Source organism: Nyctereutes procyonoides, unplaced genomic scaffold (genome assembly GCF_905146905.1).
Source record: "Nyctereutes procyonoides isolate TBG_1078 unplaced genomic scaffold, NYPRO_anot_genome, whole genome shotgun sequence".
Classification (NCBI taxonomy): domain Eukaryota; kingdom Metazoa; phylum Chordata; class Mammalia; order Carnivora; family Canidae; genus Nyctereutes; species Nyctereutes procyonoides.
Genome location: NW_026575049.1, coordinates 6,975,925 through 7,001,147, shown reverse-complemented (window position 1 = coordinate 7,001,147; position 25,223 = coordinate 6,975,925). Strand labels below are relative to the sequence as shown.

The 25,223-nt window shown below is 42.2% G+C and overlaps 1 protein-coding gene and 1 pseudogene across 2 annotated transcripts in view; one reads left to right on the top strand and one right to left on the bottom strand.

The window, feature by feature from the left end:
• Nucleotides 1-4,027: 4,027 nt before the first annotated feature.
• Nucleotides 4,028-25,223, bottom strand: part of SRGAP1 (SLIT-ROBO Rho GTPase activating protein 1) — a 265,045-nt gene continuing 243,849 nt past the window's right edge. For both annotated transcript variants that reach the window (XM_055328681.1, XM_055328682.1), the window contains exons 18-22: nt 23,955-24,034; nt 15,424-15,604; nt 13,990-14,124; nt 13,515-13,854; nt 4,028-9,443 (exon numbers count right to left, since the gene is read on the bottom strand). In XM_055328681.1, the coding sequence (XP_055184656.1) occupies nt 9,066-9,443; nt 13,515-13,854; nt 13,990-14,124; nt 15,424-15,604; nt 23,955-24,034 (1,114 nt within the window). In that variant the 3' untranslated portion in view covers nt 4,028-9,065. The remainder of the gene's footprint in view (nt 9,444-13,514; nt 13,855-13,989; nt 14,125-15,423; nt 15,605-23,954; nt 24,035-25,223) is intronic.
• Nucleotides 21,121-21,555, top strand: LOC129511734 (60S ribosomal protein L26-like; annotated as a pseudogene).

The window sequence follows — 25,223 nt, the reverse complement described above, 5'->3', positions numbered from 1 at the left end:
AGAAGGTGAGAGAGACTCTCAAAAAAACTCTACACTGAGTCTAGAGCCCAATGCAGGGCTCGATCTCACGACCCCAAGCTCATGACCAGAGCCAAAACCGAGAGTCCCATGCTTAACCAGCTGAGCCACCCAGGTGCCCCCAGCAAGATCTTAACCCCTCTTGGCTTAATTTTCTTTCCTGTAAGGATGATAACCCCTATAGCCCTTTCTCTTGGCTCTCTCGTGGGGATTAATTTAGTATCTGTAGGATGGTGTCTGGTACTCAATACGTGTTAGTTACTATTAACACGTTTAAGGGCAGCCCTTAACCGTGGGTTAGCGGTTGAGCATCTGCCTTCAGCCCAGGGCATGACCCTGGAGACCGGGGATCGAGTCCCACGTCGGGCTCCCTGCATGGAGCCTGCTTCTCCCTCTGCCTGTGTCTCTGCCTCTCTCTCTCTGGGTCTCTTGTGAATAAATAAATAAAAAATCTTAAACACGTTTAAGACAATGTTGAGGGGTGCCTGGCTGGCTCAGTCAGTAGAGCATGCGACTCTTGATCTTGGGGTCATGAGTTTGAGCCTCATGTTGGGGGCAGATTATACTTAAAATTAAAAAAATATATATTAAAAAAGAAAACAATGCCTGGTACCTAGTAAAGTTTTGTTTGACGATTGTCAGTTTTATGTTTCGTTTTTTTTTTAAATTTTTTTATTTTTATTTTTATTTTATGATAGTCACAGAGAGAGAGAGAGAGGCAGAGACACAGGCAGAGGGAGAAGCAGGCTCCATGCACTGGGAGCCCGACATGGGATTCAATCCCGGGTCTCCAGGATCGCGCCCTGGGCCAAAGGCAGGCGCCAAACCGCTGCGCCACCCAAGGACCCCTGTTTCGTTTTGTTTTGAAGGAAGCTGATTAATTAGCATGAGTGTAGAGCATTGGTGCAAAGGGGAGACAAGGGACCCAAGAAACGTGCGCAGGAGGCTACTGCATAGTTGAAGCAGAAAGGAGAGGAGCAAAGAATGAGGTTAAAGCAGAGGCAGGGGTGCAGAATATGTTTTGGAATTAAAGAGAGTGGTTTTAGTTTTTAAGGTCTGTTGAATGTAACGTGCCTAAGAAAAGTCTGTCTGCTGATGTTCAGCTGAAACCACAGTGCGACATCTGACACTTAGGACAAAGACGTGAGAAACACAGGGAGATTTCCTCTCTGGAAGTGTGGGTGTGCCTGTAACTAAGACTGCCGAGAATTTCAATTGAACCTATCATTTACCCATTACATTGGCAAAGGGAAAAAAATGACAAGATTTTACACTTGTATTGTGTATCCTTTCACAGTAGTATAAATGTGGGCAATCTTTCTGGCAGTATTTATCATGAGCCTTAGAGATGCTTATACCCCCTGAATCAGTTCCTTCGCCTCTTGGAGTCAATGCTAAATTAATGATCCAAAATGCAATAATTGTGCATGGCGCTACTCACTACATCATATTCAACCGAAGAAATGAAACCTGCAAATAGGCTCACTCAATGATAAGAAAATGATTAAATAAATTACGATATGTTCATATACTAGAATATTATGTAGCCATTGAGAAAAATCACATTCATTGACACTTCTAATGGGAACTGGTGTGGGGGAGAAAACCAACCAGGATACACAATTATATATAGAATATGAATTTAACTGTGCTAAAAATAAGCATAGTTTAAGATTAGAATATACGAAAATGTCACTGTGGATTATTTGTTTGGGAAACTGAGGTACGGCTGATGATTTGATGAAACTGAGTTTGAATTAGGACCAGATGATCGATTTTGTCTTATTTAAAATTTCCTTCCCTCTTCAAATGCATCTGCTAATATTCAGTTACTTATGCAATAATAATCTTTGGCTCGCAGATAGTACCTTCTATGACAAATTCTGATCATACTGCTTTTTATGGGTGCAGCCCATCAAAGGCCTAGAACCCCAAATCTCATTTTCAAGTTAGTTAACATCGCACCGTTGTATGATCATCCACTCTCATTTAGATGGACATGATTTTTACACAAGAAATTTCCCTGGTATGTCAAAGACAAAAGATTAACACAATGCATCGTTGTTGGGAGGGTAATTCATCAATAGTCCTCACTTTAGCCGCACACCCAAGCAGCAAAAAGAAAGCCATTCCCCCCCAGGAGCATACCTGGTAGAGAGCTGATGAATATGAAGAACGGACCCACCAGAATTGGGCTGCAAATATCCTAGAGCTGGAGATGTCTTGGATCACATCATAACTTTCTTCAAGATAATGCTGAACAAAGCATGTTGTTACCGGACTCCAGGAGGAGTGCTCACTTGAGCACTTTCTCGCTCTTTCTCTTTCTCTCACACACATTTTGATATCTAGCCCAGTCCCAGCTCTCCAGCTTCTTTTGCTGATCTTGATAAAATGACTGTTTTGCTTTTAATTACAAAAGGCAGGTTTTCTATCCACTATGTAGAAACAAATAAAAGGCTACTGAAGAATAAGGAACCTCACTAGGATCATTTCAATGGTATATTGACTATTTTCCAAAACTGAAATGGAGGCATGTGGCCAGTCGAATGGAATCTGCCAATGGAATTTGCCATTGTTTTTGGCTTTCCAGGACCTTTTTGGGTCCTTTCCGGGAACAATCCTATGGTCTGACTTGCTCATTCATTCCTGTGGGGCAGCCTCTAAATCCAACTCTAGTCCTAAAATGGGTCTACCTGTTTTCAGGTACGCCTATTGGTCAATAGTTTGGTTCAACATCATTCCATCGTGGTTTGGGAAAATATTTCCTTTAACAGGTGGGCTTTCTTCCCATTCATTTGTCCACATTTAAAGATCTCTGCATACAATCCCCAAAGTTTAATCAGGAAATAGAAAACAAACACCAAGCATATTCATATAACAAAATTCTATACACCAGTCAAAATGGAAGAAACTAGTTACGTGTAACACATGGGTGACTCTCACAAACACAAATTTCAATAGAAGGAGCCAGACACAAAATCTACATGGTAGAAGGTCCTTCAAAGAAAGTTCGAACTACAGGCAAAGCCAAACCATGGTGTTATTCATGAGGATATGAACTTTGGAGAGGCACAAGCCTAGCCTCTGGGATGTGGATACCGGCTGTCTCTTGATCTGGGTGGTGAATACATTACAGTATTACTTTGTGAAAACTTTTTTTTTTAATTTTTTTTTTTATTTATGATAGTCACACAGTGAGAGAGAGAGAGGCAGAGACACAGGCAGAGGGAGAAGCAGGCTCCATGCACCGGGAGCCCGACGTGGGATTCGATCCCGGGTCTCCAGGATCGCGCCCTGGGCCAAAGGCAAGCACCAAACCGCTGCGCCACTCAGGGATCCCTGTGAAAACTCTTAAACTAATAATTTGTGCACTTTCCTGTTTGTATTTTATACTCCAATAAACAGTTTTTTCCCTTGATTTATGTGTCATTAAAAAAAATCCATATCTCTTATCAATATTCAATCCAGCACATTGCTGGTAGACTTACAAAACTATTTATTAGGTATTGATAGACCTCAAGAGTTGGGTTTTTTTTTTTTAATGTTTGAAGAAAAAAATATCAATACATGGGGAACTCTAAACTTGGTCTTGTACTAAGGACTGCATTTCAGTGTCTTCAAATGGATCCAAAGATCAGCTTGAGAGGGTTTACTTTGCTAAAGAAGCCTTTTCAAAGACTTCACTCCGGGGGGAGTTTAGGAGGCTTGCTTGCCCTGTCCCAATCAATCCCCTTTCCTTCCTACACAGGGGGTTTCCAGATCATCCTCTGAAAAACTCTGGCTTCATGATCAAGGCCCCGGGCCTGAGGTCTCATTTTCGAGGTCACAAATAAAAATGCAAGTGAGAGAAAAACATGAAGGGGGGGAAAAAGTATTTTCCCACCATCTAATGCAGCTCAGCTTCCCGGGGGGTGGCATGGGGAGGAGGGGGTTAGCAGTGATCAGGAAAAGAAAGGGCAGGGGATGAAAATCGTCCCCAGAGAGTCACAGGGAATCGAAGACAAAGGCAGCCAGAACTATCTTATTTATTATAAAGATACACGGTGAAGAACAGACCCGACTGTATACCGAAGCCCGGAATGGTACATGCCAAATGTACAGTACTATACATAAAAGTGCATTGTCACAACAGGTTAACAAAAACGTTTTTCTTCCAGAACTGTAAAAGCCTCCCCCCCTTATCTCTGCCCCCGGCGGCCCAGGGCCCACCTGTTCCCAGAGGCAGCACCGAGCACAGGCGCCGAGGGCCGGAGCCAGGGAGGGGCGACGCGGGGACACTGCGGGTGGGAAAGGCACGGTCACGGCTACCAGCGAGACGACACAGTCTGAGGACCCACGGGGACGCAGGGCGGACGCTACGGAGCACCGAGGCTTGGGGAGGCAGGGAGCACCTGGAGGACGCTTCCACCCCGGAGGGGGGCAGGTGCAGGGGCAGGTGTGGGGGCGGGGGCAGGTGCGGGTGCAAGGGCAGGTGCGGGTGCAGGGGGAGGTGCAGGGGCAGGTGCGGGGGCAGGGGCAGGGACAGCTTCAGGTGCGGGGGCAGGTGCGGGGGGAAGTGTAGGGGTAGGTGCAGGGGCAGGTGCGCGGGCAGGACGAGGCGACAGGGCAAAGCAAGGCTAAAACTCCTCTAAAATAGAAAGGCACTTTCACATGTACATACTACAGATGTACATCGACACGATTAGGTGACAGTCACAAGCAGGAAGCTACCAGCACTGTGAGCAAACCGACAGAAAAAGGACAATACTGATTTATCACGTGGGCAGGAGTCCCCCTCGAGTCCGTAGGTAATAGCAGTCTCTCCTGTTACACAGCCACTTACTATACTTGGAACACCTAACACAACCATCACACTACACACTGGACTTGGATGAACGCTCTACCGGGGGCATTCACAGACGCACGGCTTCTAGATCTCCTTGCACTAAACAGTTTCTAAGGTAAGCATTATGGAACCCAGTACAATTATTTAAACATACAAAAGTCCCTATGTAATTCAAGATACAGGTACCCATCTCGATCATACCACATGGACTATTGGTGGTGGTGGTTGTAGTTTTTCTTTTTTCTTTCTTTCTTTTTTTGTTTTTAAAGAAAGTACACTAGGGGAAGTGAAAGCTCGATTTCCAGTTTGTCTTACTGATCCGAACGGAGGAGGGGTGCCAGTCACCCTGCACCACGCCTGACGCCCCGGCCCAGCTTGGAGGTTGGGTTTGCAGCTCAGGGGACAGTCTGGGGTGGAAGCTCCACTGTGCACCCGGCTGAGCCTTTACATCTAAGTTCTTTCGCCAGCTCCACCGTCAGTGGCGGGGTAACTCAGGGCAGGACTCGGTCCCCAGTGCTCTTCCTGCATCCGTGGTCTCTCACTACTGTGGTCGGGAATAGAATGAACAGGATCCCAAATCTGACGTCTTCTCTAAATCCTCAACAGACTTCTGGGCTCTTTATTTAAATTCCAGTTAGGTAACACACAGTGTGGGCTCTTTAAGTTTAAATTTTAGAGGCTGTAACGATGATATTAAAGTTTCTTCATTTTGTAGACCCCGTGTCGCTCCCAAAGCCGAGGAGACCACTACCCTTCCCACTTGTATCTTTTCCTTAATTAAATTATAAACCCATTTTTGGGAATGGCAAAAAGTACAAAGAAAACTCTTGACCGATACCATGTGATTTACTCTCTGGTGGCTCTTCACGCTCACTGCAGTAGATTAAGCGGGACTCTGCTGTAAATTATTCCATGGATGGCTCAATGAGCACCAAAGTCAGATGACATTGTGTGAAAAAGTGCAAAACTGTTGAACGAAAGCGTTGACCCTGAACATGGATCCAGAACTCTGCAAAGGGCCATTTGACTGGTTCAAATAATCTACAGAACACTCGTCAGAAATTCAGCATCTTTCTCTCCCTCCTAACGATCCTCTCCCAACACCCCTGACCCAAACCAAAAGGCCAACGCGGTAAGCCTACTTCCGTGAGCTCTGTGGAATGGACCCGAGCAGTTCTAGCAGCTGTGAGCCTATATTCTGGTGGAAGTGGAATCTGGTAATCTCCGTAGAGCCATCCTTTGCCCACCATCAAAATGACCCCCTTCCCAAACTGTGCATGAAAAACAGTATGATCCTTGAAACTAGGGGCAGAGCATCTCAGGATTCTTTCCTTTCCCCCCATCCCTTTGTACCTTTCCTCCCCCCACGGTGTGCTGCACCTGTGGCCGTAGAGAAGGGCATGTGGCCACGTATGGGGTGAGGCCTCTCAGCTTCAGAAGCTTTTAATGAGCTTACAGGGTGTTACTCTGGACCCTTTGTGAAGCAGCCACCTCGTCTTATCCCTGGAATCTGAAGACTCTTACTAAAACAAATTAAGAATAGGTGAGCCTTATTCAGTATGAGGTCACACCCTTCCTTGGGGATTGGGGGGAAAAAAAAAGAGAGAAAAAAAAAAAAAAAGAAAGGCAGTTCTCAGGGTGTCAACAGGGGCATAGGGAGAAAACAGAGAGACATGTAAGGGAGTGATGCGAGAACATTAGAAGTTTCCTGCTAGAAGGCACAGCCTCTGAGGCTCTGAGGCTCTGGAGCAGCATGTCCTCTGCTACCTAAGGGAGCAGAGTCCTAATTTGGTGGTTGGAAAGGCAACCCTCATGTCATCAGAAGTGTAAACACTGAAGAGAGGAGGCACTGGGCAGGATCACCAGGGAGAAGTCTGAAGACAGGAACTTGCAGGAGTAAGATCGGAGTGAAAGCTTGTGAAAGACACCTCCTCTCCCCATACTAAATTCAACATGCCTCGCCCTTTGGATGCCCTCTGTTCACATCTCACTCTTCTATCAAAGATGGAAAATAGTTTTAGAGAAATCCTTTTTATTTCAGTTTCTAAAAGATTTAAGGTCTCCCCTCCCTCCTCCTCCACTGATTTCCACTTTCATTCCCTGCTTCTGTGTCCCCATATAGCAATAGAGTTCTTCTGGAAAGAACTGAGAGGTTGTTTAGGAAGGTTTCAATTTCCTAGGAATCTGGGAAGATTGTTTAAAAGGCTTAGTGCTACTCAGAGCTCAATCCTGGCTGAGTCTCCCTGGTGTCTCAAGTTGCTGGAGGACCACTAAAGCTCAAGAGAAATGGTGAGGGGCTGGACAAGATGCTGAGCCGGGCATTGTTTTCAAAATGGGCAAAGAGGATATTGAAGAAAAATCAAAGATTTAAAAGCTTACCATACCTGGAAATACTTTGGGAGAAACCCCTCCACCCCGCCCCAAAACACAACTCTCCATTCAGTCCATTTGTGAAATTAGTGGCTGGCTAGCAACCACAAGTGTGACTTTGAAAGGTAACTCTATCTCATTAATTTAATCTCTGTCTGCATTAGAATGATTAGACTGGCAAATTGAGGGAGAGATCACAGTAATGATCTTGATTTTTAGGACAGATCCTCCTTTCCTGCAGGAGGCATTCACCAGTGGGTTAACAGGTTCAAGTCCATACTATGTCGCTCTTAGGTGGGCAGGCAAACGGCTGCCACTTGGAATCCAAACCTAGAAGGGAATCAATGGTGGTCGAGAGGGGTTAGTCGGGGTCATCCATTTCTTCTTTAAAAAAAAAAAAGTTTCTTCATCAGTAGGTTCAGTGAGAGAGTAGACAGGATGACATCAGCTGCTGCTGGTAGGAGAGGTGATTTGTACCTAAGTAAAAACAACTGAATTCGGAGCAACCTTTTTAAGACAGAGGGGAAACAGAAAATTGTCTTTGTGCCAGGAGGCTGGAGAAAGAGGGTCCCTCATGGGGCTCACCGAACTATCTGAGCTATGTAGAGACCATGTGAAAAAAAAAAAAAAAGAAAAAGAAAAAAGAAATCTGGGTTCCAGGGTGCCATATCGGAAGGAAATCACCCTGGAACCATGAGGTGACCCTCCCACTTCGGCCAGCGTGGCTCATACTCCAGTACCATAGCCAGGTCTGGGTTGGCTCAGAGAGACCTACGGAGAGCACAGCTGGGGCTTCAACTTAGGTTCCGCAGGCCTCTGTAGGGTGGTAAAAGGGACCAAAGTCATTTAGCCAGAAGGGAAGGTTGAGTGAACCAAGGCTTGTGTGCCGCTTGCATTCCCCATTTCCAGGGGGGCGATCACAGAGGTTTAGGGGAGCTCGAAGTATTTTCTAGGCAGTTAGGAACAGCAGATCGCTGAAGGAGTCTGTGGAGCAGCAGGGTAACCAGGAAGTCTTTAAAATTAGACTGTTCTAGTCCTTCGTGAATGCAGGGGATGGGCTTGGAAATCTTCCAGGGCCTGGTCAGGCTTGTGAAAGGAGTCACACCAATGGCTCTGGAGGATTCTCTCTCTCTCTCTCTCTCTCTCTCCTTACCTAGGTTCAGTTCAGGCAGTAACTGTTGAGGTTCTGACCTCTTCCTCTGAGCTTTTAGTCCGGACCCAGGGAAACGACTCTTAGGAAAGAGGCAACCATCCAACTCATTCAGGCGGTGGGCCGCAAGTCCCACTGGGAACGTCCCACTGTGACAACTGCAAGTCTTAGGGTGAGCGGGACCTGGGCAGGGGTGCTCACTGTCAGCCACCACACAACGCCGACAGCACCTTTCAGCCATTACCCCCACGTGGCACAGACCAACACTGGTTCTACTCCAAGGCCTGGAACTCCAGATTCTTGTGCCTTCGGATCCAGACATTTCGGACTCACCCAGGCTACACTAAGCCTGAAACGCCATACAACGCAGAGAGCAGAGCGGTGTTGCCTTCATTACGAATGGTGCAGCATTGGATTTTCAAGTAAATCTAAGTGTTTCTATTGTCTTTAAAATGACATATGTCCAGTTATTAAAAAAAAAAGAAAAAAAATTACAAAATACAAATGCCCGTGTTAATTTAGCTAGTCTCAGACATTACATTCGAGAACATAGAAAAGCCGAAAATCTCCAGTTATAAGCACAAAACTAAGGAAAGTTATGGATCACTGACTTTTGTCACTAATCCATATATATATATATATATATATATCTTTTTTTTTTTCAAATCACCTCCCCATATGACCTGGCCCGGTTGGTCTTTACATTGTGCAAGACTTGTCTGTTGGACCTTGGGAAGGTGGGGCAGGTCCCACGGTAGGGTTTGTTTTTGGGAGAACGGCCGGTTTGGGCCGCAGCGCTGGGGGTTTCAGCTGCACACCCATTCGGGGCGCCACCAGAGGCTTGAAAGTACTCATTGTGTCACTGGAGGAGCTCGTGCTACGTCGAATCTGAGGCTCCGAGCTCCTGAGGGCAACGTTGTGCAAGGGGCTGAGAGATTCTGTGGAGGTGGCGGGGGTGGGCGCGTTCTTCACTTGTTCTAGGGTATCCAGCACCACGTCGGGGGCGTGCTTGGCTGTGCTCTGTCTCTCCAGTTCTCGGAGTTCATTCAAAGCAGTGTTCATCGTCTCCTCAATATCCTGTTGAAAAACAACCGGAGGGGGAGACCCAAGAGGCCCAGGGTTAGGACTGAGGCATAGAAACCCATGCACTTGGTTTCAAAGCAGACAGGCCAGCACAGGCACCACCGTTCCCACCTCACGCTCTGTGGAGTTATCAGCACGGCGCCACCTCACACAATTTACTTCGACTCTGGATGCTGAGGAGACCAAGACCCAGCGTGCGTGGAGTCGTACCTCAAACGTCTGCCATGCTAAGGGTGCCAGGCAGGCTTCTCGTGATTTCTACCTTACATGCTGACTTACCGTCCAGGAATCTCTTTCAACTTAACGGTAAAAGGTAGCTTCACTTTAGACACTGCAATGATTTCTCAAGAAATACATGGAGCTGGGAACGAAGAGCAGGCTTCTTTCACTCATTTAACAAATAATTTTGAGCACTTGCTATGTACCTGACTGACTCCCAGCAGTTCTTCAAAATTCAGTTTTAGCCTTTCTTTCCCTGAGGCCCCTGTCCAGGGGATCTTGGTGGAAGTGGTGCTGCCTCATAGAGGGCATTTTGGTAATATGCTGTGTATTTTTTTTTAAAAGTGTATTTATTGGGGATCCCTGGGTGGTTCAGCGGTTTAGCGCCTGCCTTTGGCCCAGGGTCGGGTTCCCGGCATGGAGCCTGCTTCTCCCTCCTCCTGTGTCTCTGCCTCTTCTCTCTTTCTATGTCTATCATAAACAAATAAGTAAATGAATCTTTAAAAAAAAAAGAAAAAAAAGTGTATTTATTTATTTGAGAGAGACGCGAGTGTGCCAACCTGAGTTGGGGGAGGAGGAGAGGGAGAGGATTCTCAAGCAGATTCCCCACAAAGCGCAAGCAATGCTGGGCTTGATCTCATCACCCATGAGATCATGACCTGAGCTGAAATCAAGTGGGTCACTCAACCAACCGAGCCACCCAGGCGCCCTATGTGTATTTTTAAACACCACAACAATGGGGTGGCATTATTGGCATTTGGTGAGCAGGGGTCACACATACTTGATATGTTTCAGTATCCTGGATAGTTTACCTGCAATGACTTGTCCCGCATCTTGTTCAACTTCTGAAATGTCCTTCAGACACTTACGTAGGTGAAAATCCTGTTTATAATAACCTGAGTCCAGACCCTAACTCTGTCTTATATCAATATGCATTTTTAATTGTTGTATTTATGATAATCATATATGTAGGTGAAAGTGTCTTACTAGTTTGTCTTCTGGTGTACTCAAGCATTAACCAAAGTACATTTGTTTTAATATTTATTTCTTTGCAATTTTTTATATTTATATGCTTTATATGTCTTTTCAAATTAGGTATATCATCTACCAATTTATTTCACACAGTGAAGGGGGATTACAAAATATATATTTTAAAAAGGTAGTGTGTGCTCCATTGATGGATAGATAAGCAAAATGTGGTATATACACCAATGGGTTATTATTCAGCCTTGAAGAGGAAGGAAATCTTGCCACGTGCTACAATATGGATAAACCTTGAGGACACTAAATGAAATAAGGGGCCAGATATGGAAAGACATGGAAAGACAAATACCATATGATTCCGTTTATGTGAGGAAGTCACACTCACAGAACAGAGAGTAGAATGGGGGTGGCCAGGGGCTCGGGCTAGGGGACGGGAGAAAGAGGAGTTGTTCTTCAGAGGGCATAGGGTTTTAGTTTTGCAATTTGAAAAAGTGCTGGTTTCAGTTTTGCAATTTGAAAAACTGTTTGACAAAGTGTGAATATACTTTACTGAACCGTACAATGAAAAACGGTTAAGATGGTAAATTTTACCTTCTGTGTTTTTACCATACGCACAAACACCAAAAGTGGAGTATTGTGTGAGACAGGCGGAGTGAAGAACCACTGCCCTGGTCTGACTGACTTGCCTCTTGTCTACACTCCCAGGGCTTCTTTCGCTCACCTGGAGCATAAGCCTCATGGCACTGCATAATGTACCCGATTTCCATATCTGCCTCCCTCACAAGATTATAAGCACCTTCAGAAAGCAGCTGGCTATTGATTTAACTTTGCTTCTATGAAGCCTGGCATAGGACCTGGTGCCAGGAAGCACTCAATAAAGGTTTGCTAAATAAGTAAACCAAGATACAATGGTCACATATGGATACTGTCCATTTTTTTTTTAAACAACCCATCAGGGACTCCACTGATTTGTTTAATAAGAGAATGTGCGTGTTTTTTGTATGAACACCATGATGGCAGGCTTACTTGTCCTCATGGGAAAATCTGAAGATGAGAGATGGAAAGATAAATAAAGGACGCAGCTGGAAGCTGTTTTGTGAGGATGACATCACTTTTCAAGTGATTATTTTCGCATGTGATTTCTATTTGATGCTAAACATACGGATTTTTTTTTTTTTTTAAATTTTAACAAGTATTTGCCCCAGAGACATTGAGCAGAGCCTGGTTTATCTGTTGAGTTTTTGTTTTTATGATATACAATTAAAAGATTTCCTGGGGCGCCTGGGTGGTTCAGCTGGTTGAGCATCTGACTCTTGATCTCAGCTCAGGTCTTGATCTCAGGGTCGTGAATTCAAGCCCAGCATGGAGCCTACTTCAAAAAAAAAAAAAAAAAAAAAAAAAGGATTTCCTGGTTCTAGAAGCAAAAGGGTTAAACAGACCTTGTTATGCCTTCCTTCCTACTCCCAAGCTCCTAATTCCCTATCTTTCTAACCTAAATCCTGTTTCACCTGCTCATTATAAGCAGTGATGTTACAGATTTCTCAAATTGTTAAATTCAGCTGTAATCAAATATCACTGGTTCTATATAGGTCTCCAAGGACCCTGTATAGTACATCAAATAGTGAAAACCATAAGGTCAAGTCTTCGTGATTTTTGCTGAGAAACTGCTGTACATTTAAAATTGGTTTAATTTTTTAAAAAACACATGGAGCCCCTCACAATCTAATTTACATCCAAAATTTTCTTTAGTTAGGACACTGGTAATAGCTTGGAAATTTGTCACATCAGTGCAGGTCTCCTTGGGCACTCTTTATTAAACATAATCCATCCTTAGTAGTTCCTCATGTTTGTTCCATTTATTTCTCATTCTCGTTTTTGATTGACTTAGTTCGTTTTTAAGCTTCAGGTGCTGGAAGATGCTTTAGACTAAAATGGCAAACCCCGAATCCAGTCACCTCTTTTGTCATTGGTGATACCCTTATTTTCTGATGGCCTATGCTAGGGGGAAAAACACTAGGGGAAAACTGGCAGAGTGATGGAAAAATCCATTAATCAATCTTGTTTTACCTTTATTTTGTCAATTTTAATCATTAGGAAAAACTATAAAGTCCTCTGCACTATGTGTTGGGAAGTAAAGAGCGACATCGGACTCAGACCTGCCGTACTTCCAAGGGCTAGCCATGATCTATGTCTCCTACTATTCACGAACTAATCCAGCATTTCTCCTAAGCTGAAAGGGTCATGTTTCACATACACTAACATTTATCTGCTTTGGGCTCCCTATTCTTTGTATTAATTTGTCTAGTTTATTATCTTTAGCATGCTTTCAGGACCTGATAGGGCCAGTCCTCCCTCATTATTATTCTTTTTCAGATTTTTCCTGGCTATTTAGCAGTGATGTGTTTGAATGCCCTGGGTCCTACATTTCTGGCATGTCTCTGTTTAAATCAACACAAACCTTATCACTTGGGTCCTTCCAGTAACAAATGGTTCTTCTTTTTCTTTCCTTTTTTTTTTTTTTAAATTTATTCATGAGAGACACACACACACACACAGAGGCAGAGACACAGGCAGAAGGAGAAGCAGGCTCCCTGCAGGGAGCCTGATGCCAGACTCGATCCCAGGACCCCGGGATCACACCCTGAGCTGAAGGCAGATGCTCAACCATTGAGCCACCCAGGTGGCCCACAAATGGTTCATCTAAAGAGATCCTTAGTCAGGCCTTAAAGAATGAGGTAATTTCTTTTCTGTTTTCTTTAGTTGCTTCTCTACAAAAACCATGACTACGAACAGTAAGTCTGCATACCTCCTTCATCACACCCCAGGTACGTAGCACGTGCCATCCCATGACATGCATCCTACCTGAGCGATTGTCTCTGGGTCCAATGGCTTATGGTCATTGAAGCCTGTGTATTGGCCTGACGATGTGGACCTTCTAATAGGAGGACTGTCGATCTTCTTGAGGGAGTCATGCCGGCTGATATTGGTCAGGCTACCATGGCCTGGCCGGCGCCTCCTCTCAGGACTATCATTGTTGAGGCCACGGTTCTGCAGCAGGCCCCGGGGGTGACTGCTCAGGCTTGGGGACCCCAGGTCAACTGAGGAGTTGGAAAGAGCATGCGGGGGGTGCAAGGGGCAATGGCCATCACTGGTCCTGCCAGGACGCCTTACTGGAGGGGGCGGCTCTCCTCTTTTTCTTTGTCTAGACATACACAAAAAGAGAGAGAAAACGGGATTTTATCATCCTGGGTAATACGACAAAGCTGCGGGTTCTGTGGCTCCTAAAAGCCCTGGGAAAAGTGGGGGTTCAGGGATCTGATTATCAGACTCCACCTACCTGGCTAAATAGCCGTCAGAGTGACGGTCTGTTGGGGAATTCATGTCCTTGGATGAAGACTTGTCCTCAGTGACTGGCCCACTGCTGGCCTCACTGTCAGCTTTTTGGCTCAGAGTATCTGAAAATGTATCATCCCTGAAACACAGGGGATCAAGAGTGAGGGTCTTTTGCTAGATGAATGGGAACAAAATAAGTGATGGCATTTACAAATAGAAGTCTTTCCCTTATCAATGACTTTTTCCGTAAGAAAAGTAATACAATTTCATTGCAGGTCAAGTGGAAGATTCAGATATACTAAAAAGGGCAAATTCACAATCACTCAATATGACATAACAACCAGACACAACCGCTGCTGGAATTTTAGAAAATATCCCTCACAACTTTTTATCTATGCCTGGGTAAATGTGTAGGATGTCTGCATGTATGGGTATGGTATTTATACTATAGCTACCTATATGTTTATGTAGTTGAGATATATGTGACTGTATGTTTGTATAAACACACATAATATTTCTTGGATTCTGAGATATACATTTTAACATTCTTTTTTCTTTTTCTAAAATTTTGGCTGAATCATTTCATTGCTGTATACAGTTTATATAGTATATTTCTCTTTTCCTTGAAAAATTGCTCTGAAATTCGTGCTGCACTGTGAAATATTATATTCATAACATAGGGATTATGCTGTGCATATTATTTTCTTTCATTTAATATATATTATGACCATCTTCTCATCTCTTTAAATTTTTTTTTATTTGTTTAAAACAGATTTTATTTATTTATTCATGAGAGACAGAGAGAGACAGGCAGAGACACAGGCAGAGGGAGAAGCAGGCTTCCTGTGGGGAGCCTGATGTGGGACTCGATCCCGGGATCACCACCTGAGCCAAAGGTAGATGCTCAACCACAGAGCCACCCAGGTGCCCCAGATATTTTTAAATTACAGCAATATTAAAAAAAAAAAAAGAATCCTGAAGATGATTCTCTTTAGATATTAAGTCAGTATCCTTCCTCTGGGGAATCTGGAATTGAAATGGTAGTCAGACAGCAAGAGATGAGCATCACTGGTTTTAGGACTAGCAGCACTACTATAGCTCTTAGAGCTAATCTCCACATGGGTTACTTTTCTAAGACTTGTCCTCAGTGACTGGCCCACTGCTGGCCTCACTGTCAGCAGCTTCAAAGGGCATTTCTCACTAGCTCTTGCTCTACATCTCCTGGTGGAGTTCGGGAAATGAAAGCCTGCTGGCCTCGAAGTACCCTATTAGCAAAGACCCAATAGCAAGGTGAAGGACTGGGCCTGGCCCAGCCCAGCCCAGCGGTTTTGGCCCTGCAATCCCTTCCACTCTTCTGGAAAGACCAAGGTCCATTTAAGCCTAGTGGCTGGAGTCTTCTGGTGGGAGCTCTCTGGCGATGGGAGCGGGCACTACTCACATATCCTGCACCACTATGTACTGGTGTGGCACGAGCCCATCGATGCCATTGTGCCTGCCTTCCCACCAGTCCTCAGACGCGCGGTGATAGAGCAGCAGGGAGGCACCCTTCTTGAAGGACAGTTCTCTGGCAGATCGCCCGACGTAGTCAAACTTGGCTATCGCTTCTATCGGCTCACATTCTACAAAGAACACACCAGAAGACGGTGAGGGAGAGAGTTGTGACGTAAGCACGAAACACTATGACAAAGTTCTCTAGGAGGCCTCAGAAATAGACAATAGACAAGGCCATTTCTATATCCAGAGCGAACAAGGTAGTAAGCAAATCATCAATGCAGGACAAGATCAGGCTTTGTTAAAAGAGATACAGAAAAACATTCTCTTGCTGTCATCAGTTTTTCAGGCCAAGAAAAATGGAACACTGGATCTTAATTTCCACAGCCTCTTACCAGAGATAGAATGACAGTCTAATAAAAAATATTTAAACTTTGCAACATGATATATGAGATCTTTCCTTAGGTTGTAATATCCTTCATAATAACTCCAATATTATTTTGACAATGATTGATGTTCCCTTGTAACATATTAATAACCATGGATAACATGGAAAAAAATCACTATCCCTGAACACTAGGAAGTTTATGCTTTATCTGCTTAAAGAAAAATCAAGGTTACAAAACCCAGTATATTAAATACTGTTTGAGTACATTTAATTTCTTCATGTACTTTTCTGGCACTATCAAATCTTCCAACTACCACCAACAGTCAAGATAATTTTGTTTTCTCCAGTATCAGTAGTAAATTCTAGTTACCTATGAAACAAGCCTAACTTAGACTGCCCTGTACTCAAAAGACCAGATTCAAATGCTATATTATCCAGAGATCAAAAGATATTCAAGGGGATGTGGTGAGTGAAAAAAACCAATCTCAAAAGGCTATAAAATCATGCCATTTATATAGCATGCTTGAAATGACACAATAGTCAAGATGGAGAACAGATTAGTAGTTGCCAGAGGTTGGGAAGAAATGGCCATGGCTACAAAGGAGGAGTACGAGGGACCCTGGTGATACAACTGTATGTGTCTGCACACACAGAAGAGTGCATGTAAAACTGGTGAAATGTGAATATGGCGGATGGGTTGTGTCCATGTCAATTTCCTGACCGTGATGCAGTTAAATAAGATTTTACCATGGAGGGTCGCTGGGATCTCTCTGGAGTATTTCTTACAACTGCATGGGAACCCAAGATGATTGCAAAATAAAAATAACAATAATAAAAAAGATATTAAACTGTGGGCCTAAAATTGGAATTTCAGCCCTGATCTAATTCTGATCACAAAGGTTGAGGGCAAACAAGAGGACAAACTATACAAAACAACTACAAGGGATACTTTTTGTGATTCAGCTTATTGCAAAAAGTCCTTCAGTTTTGGGCCTTAGGATCTTTCCTTCCGTCTCCCCCCGTCCCCCCCATCTTCACCCCTGCTATCTACAACGGAGGAGTAAACGTCTAATCAGTAACAAATAAAAAGGGCCAATACAAGTGCTAAATGTTCAGAGAAATGTATCTATGCAATGAGCAATACCTCATTTGCTAGAAACTGAGCATGCATTAGTTTCTGAATACTCTAGCATATATACACACCTAAGAGATTAAAACCTGTCTGCCAAATATTTTCTCATGAAATTGTCTTCTATTTTGCCTGATAATGAAGCACCACATTTAAAATAGTTTATTTTCCCCCAAAGATTCCTGAGATATGTTTAACATCTTATATGGAATAATGGCATAAGAAACCACTGGATAACCAGCTAAGTTTTCTTTCTCACTTGATAAAGCTTAGGGATTACCTTATATGAAGGGCCTGGGTGAATTTCAGCTATACATTTAAAATAAAGACAAAAAAGCTGCCCTATCTTTTTGCTAGTGGATAATGATTTTTTTAAAAGATTTATTTACTTATTTATTAGAGAGAGAGAGAGAGAGAGAGAGAGAGAGGCAGAGAAACAGGCAGAGGGAGAAGCAGCCTCCATGCAGGGAGCCCAACATGGGACTCGATCCCGGGACTCTGGGATCATGCCCTGGGCCGAAGGCAGGTGCTCAATCACTGAGCCACCCGGGTGTCCTGTGGATAATGTTTAAGGGGAATAATTATTTCATATGACAAAATCACAATACTATAATCTACATGTAGTATACTTCTTAGCAAAGTAGGTGTAAAAATAAATTTTAAAACAATAGTTTAAGTCCTTTAACAATTGACTATAGCTTTCAGATCATATGTTAGCACTCTAGTATTCCCCCTAAAATTGTATATTTAATTTTAAAAGATTTATTTGACAGAGAGAAAGACCATGTGGGGGAGGGGGAAGAGAATCTCAAGCAGACACTGCACTGAGGGTGGAGCCCATGCGGGGCTTGATTCCATGACCCTGACATCATGACCTGAGCTGAAACCAAGAGTTGGCACTTAACTGACTGTGCCATCCAGGTGCCCCTAAAATAATATTTTTTATTAAAACAATATGAATAGCAGCTTTATTAAATATGTATAAATATGCTTCATAGAGGAGGGACTATAACTTTATATTCAAAGAGCTGACTTTATAGCTTGTTTTAAAATTGCAGATAAAAATAAAGTCCTGGTTGATCAGAGATGACAGATGCCAATTTTTTATAACCCTAGTTCTCCTTGGGGAAAGAAATAAACATGTTCCTGGTACAGGGGACATGAATAAACATATCCATCGGAAGGAAAGAAGACATGCCCATTTGTTAAAAAGACATGTAATTTGCAAATTCCTATGTGAACATGCCCATGTAATTTGAATTTCATTTTACTGAAAAAAAAAATGGAAAGATACCAGCTCATAACATAATGGGTAGTCTATGTACTCGTCAAAGGGAAATGAAGAAAGAACCATTACTATTCTTTAGACATTAATAATTAGACATTCAGTCATACATTGTCAATGCTGGCCAAGGGCTATTTAAGACTATTTAACAGATACACATGTATTTTATCATAATTTCATAATCATGCACTCTATGCTTGTTATCTCTGTTTATCTGTTGAAACAACTAGCAACAGGAATATCAGACTCTGCTTATTTAATTCAAATGTGGGGAGATTACGAAAGAATGACCCGAAGAATAAGAGTACATTTTTATTGGTAATTCTATATCAACTAGTAAGTCTGAGCAATTTCATTATTTTGACTCTTTCTATTCCTATGGGAGTCATTTCGCAGTCAAGTATCAATCAATAAGCTACTTATACACATCTTAGTCTCCTATTGCAGAGCAAGTCAATCTTTGGGCACTGTGACGCACCATATCCTTTCCTATAGTTATATGGTCTTTTAAGGTCATGCAGAGTCTCTGTAGAATGTCGCTGCCATCAATAACAGTAAGAATGAACATGATAATTTCATTTTCCTGCATGGCTATTATAACTCTGTGCAAAGGGGAAAAAGAATTCAATACAGCTGATTTTCTGACTGTCCAGTGCTAGCAAGTCTTGCATTTCCATGTCTTGTCATCTCATATAAAATGCTAGTCTATCGCATTTTCTCTTTGGGACCTTGCCGTTCCTGACACTTCCCCTCCTAGATCTGTTACCCACTGCCCTTGCAGATGATGGTTTTGTTCTATGAGCCTCTCTTTCAGAAACAAAAGCTACCCTTGTCTAGTGATAGTATGTCAGAGAAAGGAAAATACAATACCTGGATATCACAAGGATAATCAATAATCTTGTTAATTTAGCTACAGAATTTTAGAGGTTGGCTGTGCGCAAGGGTATCTGTCCTTTGTAGGCAATGCTTTTCTTTCCAGCAAAATCAGGTGAACATGGTTAAAATGTTATCGAGAACACACAGAGCCCTTCAGTGAAACTTCTCTTTTGTAGTCAAGAGGTAAGAACAACAAACAGATGGCAGACTGATGTTTGGGAGAGAGATGGCTGGGGCTTTGTCTTAGCTTTCCCGACCACTTGGGAAAGCAAGGAAACAGACATGACATCAGTGAGAAAGGAATAAATCATATGGAGAAACGACTCGAGACAAAAGGGATCGTGGCAAGGGTAGGGCCCAAAGACTTTCAAAAGCAACATCACAGAAGTAGAAGCTCTCACTGTAAAGAGTTTCTTCTAAATGAAGTTCTGAAAATATCAATTCATCTTACTTTTGAAAACATAAAGAAACTTTTTTGGGGGGGTCAGATGTAACTTTTCAATATATAATCAAATAAGGAAGTTAAAATGCAATGCATGCTGAAGTGAAACAATTAATTTTTTTTTTTTTTTAGAGCCGAGGGTGGGCATTAGACATTCTGATTACCGCCTCACTGAAATCAATAAAATATCCTGGATTTAAAAATATCTTTGTAATTACATTAATAAGCTACCATGACAGTAAGGAATATTAAAGACAAAAAACTCAATGAAAGTGGGAACCCAGTGAGGTAAAGAGAATACTAGAAAATGTGAGTCAGAGTTTTCCCTTGAGGGCATTTTCCCTGCCTGGTTAACTTAAGCTTTTATTCTGGACAAAAAAAACTAAGGGTCTGCTCAGTGTAGAGAATGTAAGCCCCCCATAAAGGATCACACTCTCAGTGTCACAGTGAGCTTCTAGTTCTAGAAATCTTCCTCCCTCCTAGCCCTCTATACTTCTCCATACATCACCCCTGCTCCCTTCTGGATTTAAAAATAGAACCTATCTCAAACCTTGGAACAAATCATCTCCAAGAATCCCAACCACATTCCAGTCCTCAGGTAGGTTTTGCAGTTTAAAATCACACTGCCTGGGTGGCCTGGAAGACCGCAAGCTAAAAATTCAGTATGGTCCCAAGTTGGTTGGTTGTGCCCCAGGCAGAAGTAGATGAAAAGCCTTTCTGGAGGAACTTGCCTTCAACTGAGTCTACAGGAATTCCACACAGTTCTAAGGAATATATAAATAGTTTATAAAACACGCTGGAAGATAAGACTCAATGATCAAGAACCCACCCTCCAAAAAAAAAAAAAAAATCCAGGAAGACTGTAGATATTAGAATGATCAGAATCACACTTCGAAAAAATGGAAAGGATCAGTCTGAGTTAAAAGCAAAAGACTGGGGCAGCCCGGATGGCTCAGCGGTTTAGCGCCTGCCTTCGGCCCAGGGTGTGATCCTGGAGACCCGGGATCGAGTCCTGCATCAGGCTCTGCCTCTGTCTCTGCCTCTCTCTGCTCTCTCTCTCTCTCTCTCTCTCTCTCTCTGTGTCTGACATGAATAAATAAAATCTTAAAAAAAAAAAAGCAAAAGACTGTAAAAAATGATTAAGCAGCTGAAATTGTCGAAAAAAATTATAAATATAAAACTCACTGGATGGGTTTAAAACAGATTAGTCATAGCTAAAGAGAGAATAAAAGGATCAAGTATACAGCTAAAGAGGTATTAAGAAAAATTGGCAGCTTTATATGTTCATATATTAAAAAAGTGTTGGGGCGCCTGGCACAGTTGGTTGGGAGTCCAACTCTTGCTTTCGGCTCAAGTGTGATCTCAGGGTCGTGAGATCAAGACCCGCGTGGCATTCTGTGCTTAGTGCGGAGTCTGCTTAAGACTCCCTCTACCCACCCCCAGGTTGCTCACTCTCTCAAATAAATGAATCTTAAAAAAAAAAAAAAGTGTCAAACGGCTATCACTGAAGTGCCACTGGCTAAAATGAAGTTTAATCCTTTTGTGAGTTCTGACTGGGGCAAGAACCATAAAAGGCATTTCAATGCACCCTCTCAGATTCACAGGAAGATTATGTCATCCCGTTTCCAAAGAGCTGAGACTGAAGCGCAACGTTTGATCCATGCACATCCAAAAGGATGATGACGTACAAGTTGTATGAGGATACTACAAAGGTCAGCAAACTGGCAAAGTAGTCCAGGTTACAAGAAGAAAAATATCATCTTCTTTGAATGAGTACAAGCAAGAGAGGGAAATGGCACAACTCTCCACGTGGGCATTGACCCTGGCAAAATGGTTGTTACAAGACAAAAATTGGACAAAGGCTGCAAAAAGATCCTTGAACGTAAAGTCAAATCTTGCCAAGTAGGAAAGGAAAGGAGCAAACAGAAGGAAGCAACAACTGAGAAGATGCAGGAATAAAGTAATCTTACATATGACTTCAAACAAAAACTGTCAAAAAGAAAAAAAAAGTGATGAAAAGTAATGTTAAAGATTAAACTTGTTAAAAAAAAGATTAAACTTGTTAGAAAAAGAAAAAAGATCTCTAGAGAGAAAAGTATAAAAGTTTATTGAGAGACATTAAATTTCTAAAATATGTCTGTGGACTGGAGGACTAAATATCATAAAAACATCAATTCTCTCCATGTTAATATATGTCAATTAGTGCAACTGCAATCACAACCCCAACAGGTGTTTAGTTTTTTTGTTTTAAGAACTTGAAAAACAGTCTAAAATTCATGTGAAGTTGCAAAAGATCAAGACTTCTTAAGGAGAGCAAAGTCAGAGATCTTGATCTACCAAATATTAAGATTTATTAAAAGGTATCAAAATTAAGACAGGAGGGATAGACAAGTAGACCAGTGGAAAAGCAGAGAGCCCAAAAAGAGACTTGTGCAAAGAGGACGAGTCGTTTATGCAGAGCTTTGGAGAAAGGACAGTTAATGCCGGGACAACTGTGCATCCATATGGAGAAAAAGGAATGGATTCCCAACCTCATGCCACACCTCCAAAGAATTTCCTGGTACAATAAAGACCTACGTGTGAAACAGAAAACCCGAACGCATTTAAAATAGAATATGGGGGAATTATCTTCATATCTTCATTCAGCACAGAAGGATTTCTTAAAGGAGACACAAAGTGAAACAACCATGAGGGAAAAGATTGAGTAACTTCAACTCCTTTAAACGCTCCTTGTTCAGCAAAAGACATATTAAACACATGAAAGACAAATTACAGGGCACAAGATATTTGCAAAACACACACACAATAAAAGACCTGCTCTAGACCCACCAAGAACTCTTATAAATACAAAAAAAAAAAAAAAAAGCCAAATAGCCAAATCAAACTAAACCAAGCAAAAAAAGCGCAGAGAAATGAATAGTGGATGAATGGGCCCTAACAGAAATTTCACACACACACACACACACACACACACACAAAGAAGAAATCGAAGCACATAAAAGTTAGTGTATCCATATGAACTATATATATATATTATTTTGGAACCATATTTTTTATTTTCTGTATTCTGACATCTGGGGCCTTGCTGCTGCCAGAGGGACTGGCCCTCCCAAGGTTCACCAAATCCTACTGAGAATGTAAACAACTCTGTTTGTGTGTTTCAAATACAAACCAACCAATTTAGAGCCTACACTGCAACCATCTCCTCTGGGTTACTAGCCACCTGCTCTAATCACCTGAGCCAGGTAGCAGACAACCAGAGGCAGCCCCTCTGTCCCAGAGCCTGCTGAAATTATTCAAACTAGCCAACCTGAAACCTGCTTACCCTGCCTTGCCTGTTCCTTCCAGCAGAAACCACAGCAAAGACTCCTGCCCCATTGCTCCTTCCACCTCTGCCTCCTGACCCACCTTGGTGCTTTCTGTTTGGCTACCTCTCGCGTGATGTACCCTTTTCTCTTGGGTACTGTTTGTTACAAAGTATTTTTTTACTGGCAATCATCTCCTGATCTGTTGTCCTTACTACACACCAAATTTTCTATTAATACTCTATATTGTAAAATAACATCATCAGTAACCAGAGGAATGCAAATTGAAATCACAAGATACCAGGATGCATGGTAATATTAGCAAAGACGACAGTATCTTATAAAATTAAGTGTCGATGAATACGTCCGACTGGATGGCTGATACACTGCTGGTGGGGCTGGGTATCATCACAACTATTTTCAAAAATAGTCTGGCTCTATCTAGTGAAGTTGAAAACAGGCTTACTCCTTGGTGCGTATATCCTAGAGAAACTCCTGTACACTCGCAGGACTGCAGAAGCATACATGTTGAAAATATTCATTACAACTCTGTTTTTAATGGCAAAAAAATAGAAAATACCTCACATATTCATCAATAATAAAATAAGTACACCCAGGAAAAAATAAAATAAATACAATGGAATATTATACAGTGGTAAAGTAAGTGATTATAATTGCGTGCAAAAATGTGGGTGAATCTCGGGAACATAATATTGAGTAGAAAAAAATCATGAGAAGTATATACAGTATGATTCCATTTACAGAAAGTTCAAGAAAATAAAAAATGAAACAATAAACCATTTAAAAAACACAAACATATCGCCGTTACCCCTCAGGGAGCAGGGAAGGCAATGGTAACAGGGAAGGCAAAGGTAGCGATGTTCTTTTTCTTCAACGTGGTAGTGGTTTGTGGTATTCATTGTAATAGTATTCTTCATACTTTACCCATATTTTCTAAATATTCTTTTGTATCCTACTGTATCCTTAATATAAATAATTCTAAAAAATGGATATTAAGGTTAGTTTTATAATGATATGGGCACAAGGGCATACCATCTTCGCTGGTGTGGGGCTCTGTACCAGCGTCCTGATCCACTTCCTCCAATGTACCGTGCTCACTGTACGGGCTGTCACTGCGAAATGGAAAGAGAAATTCTTATAAAGTCAAAGGAAGAACTTAAAAAATGAACAACTGCTACTGCAAGTGAAAAGTAAGACTTCGGAATGGCAAAAAGTGGCTGGAAAGCCTTTCCATGAAATGCCGGAGGCTCCGAGGATTATCTGGTCCTGTGGGAAGGCAGGTCCCTTCATCTTTGACACAGATAATTCGTACCCACAGGAATTAAAATTGGTTGAATTTTAGGGGAATACGACTATTGCCCTATGGATACACCAGTTTCTGCAAATTCATTTCAACACACCTTACTGCATATGAATTGATGGCTCTTGGATTTCTGCTTTGAATTGGCTGCAGCATCTTTCTCTTTTCTTGACACATGTTCATTGTAGATTTGAGAGAGTCATGATTTTATTCTTTCTAAAAACTTACCTTTTAATACAATCACACTCCTCAAACATATGCCGGTAAATGGCGTGCATCTGTCACAAATACAAACCTGACATTGCTGTAAAGCCCATTTATATTGCTGGTGTTGGGGAGAAGGGTAACTACTTTATCACGGACTTTCTGTTTAAAATGAACGATGCCAAAAAAATAAAAAATAAAATAAATAAAATAAAATGACCGATGCCCGTAGAGGATGCTATGCATGGGTGAAGGACGTAATCAAGCACATGTTACAGACTCCAAGACTCTCTATTATGGGGTCTGTCTGTAAAAAAGTAGTGACCACAAAAGTCTTAGGATCCAATGTATCAGACAATATTGACCAGACCTCCACATGTTGCTCTTTGATAAAAGGAACAAGACAACAGAACTTACTGATACAGCCCTGAATATTGGCCTTGCAATCAATACAACGATGAAAATAAAATTATGCATCTCAGCAGCGCTGAGTTTTATTCACTTCTCTTCCTAGAGCCAAGCTCACTCAGTACCTTGCACACACTAAGTGCTCGAGTAGATACTTCTGAATTCAGGTGTCAAATTTCTGGATGCACCATAGAACTGGGATCTATCATGCTTTGTTGTTTACATTTAGAAAGGAGTGCTTCTGGAAATAGTCAACTTCAGTTTGTAGTAGGGGCTCCAGGAAGCAAAGCTACTTTTATTGCAGGTGGCTTCTTAGAAGCAGGAATTCAGAGATCACATAGTGAGCACAAACATGTTAGGGTTCCCTGCCTTTGGGATTATTCAAATGA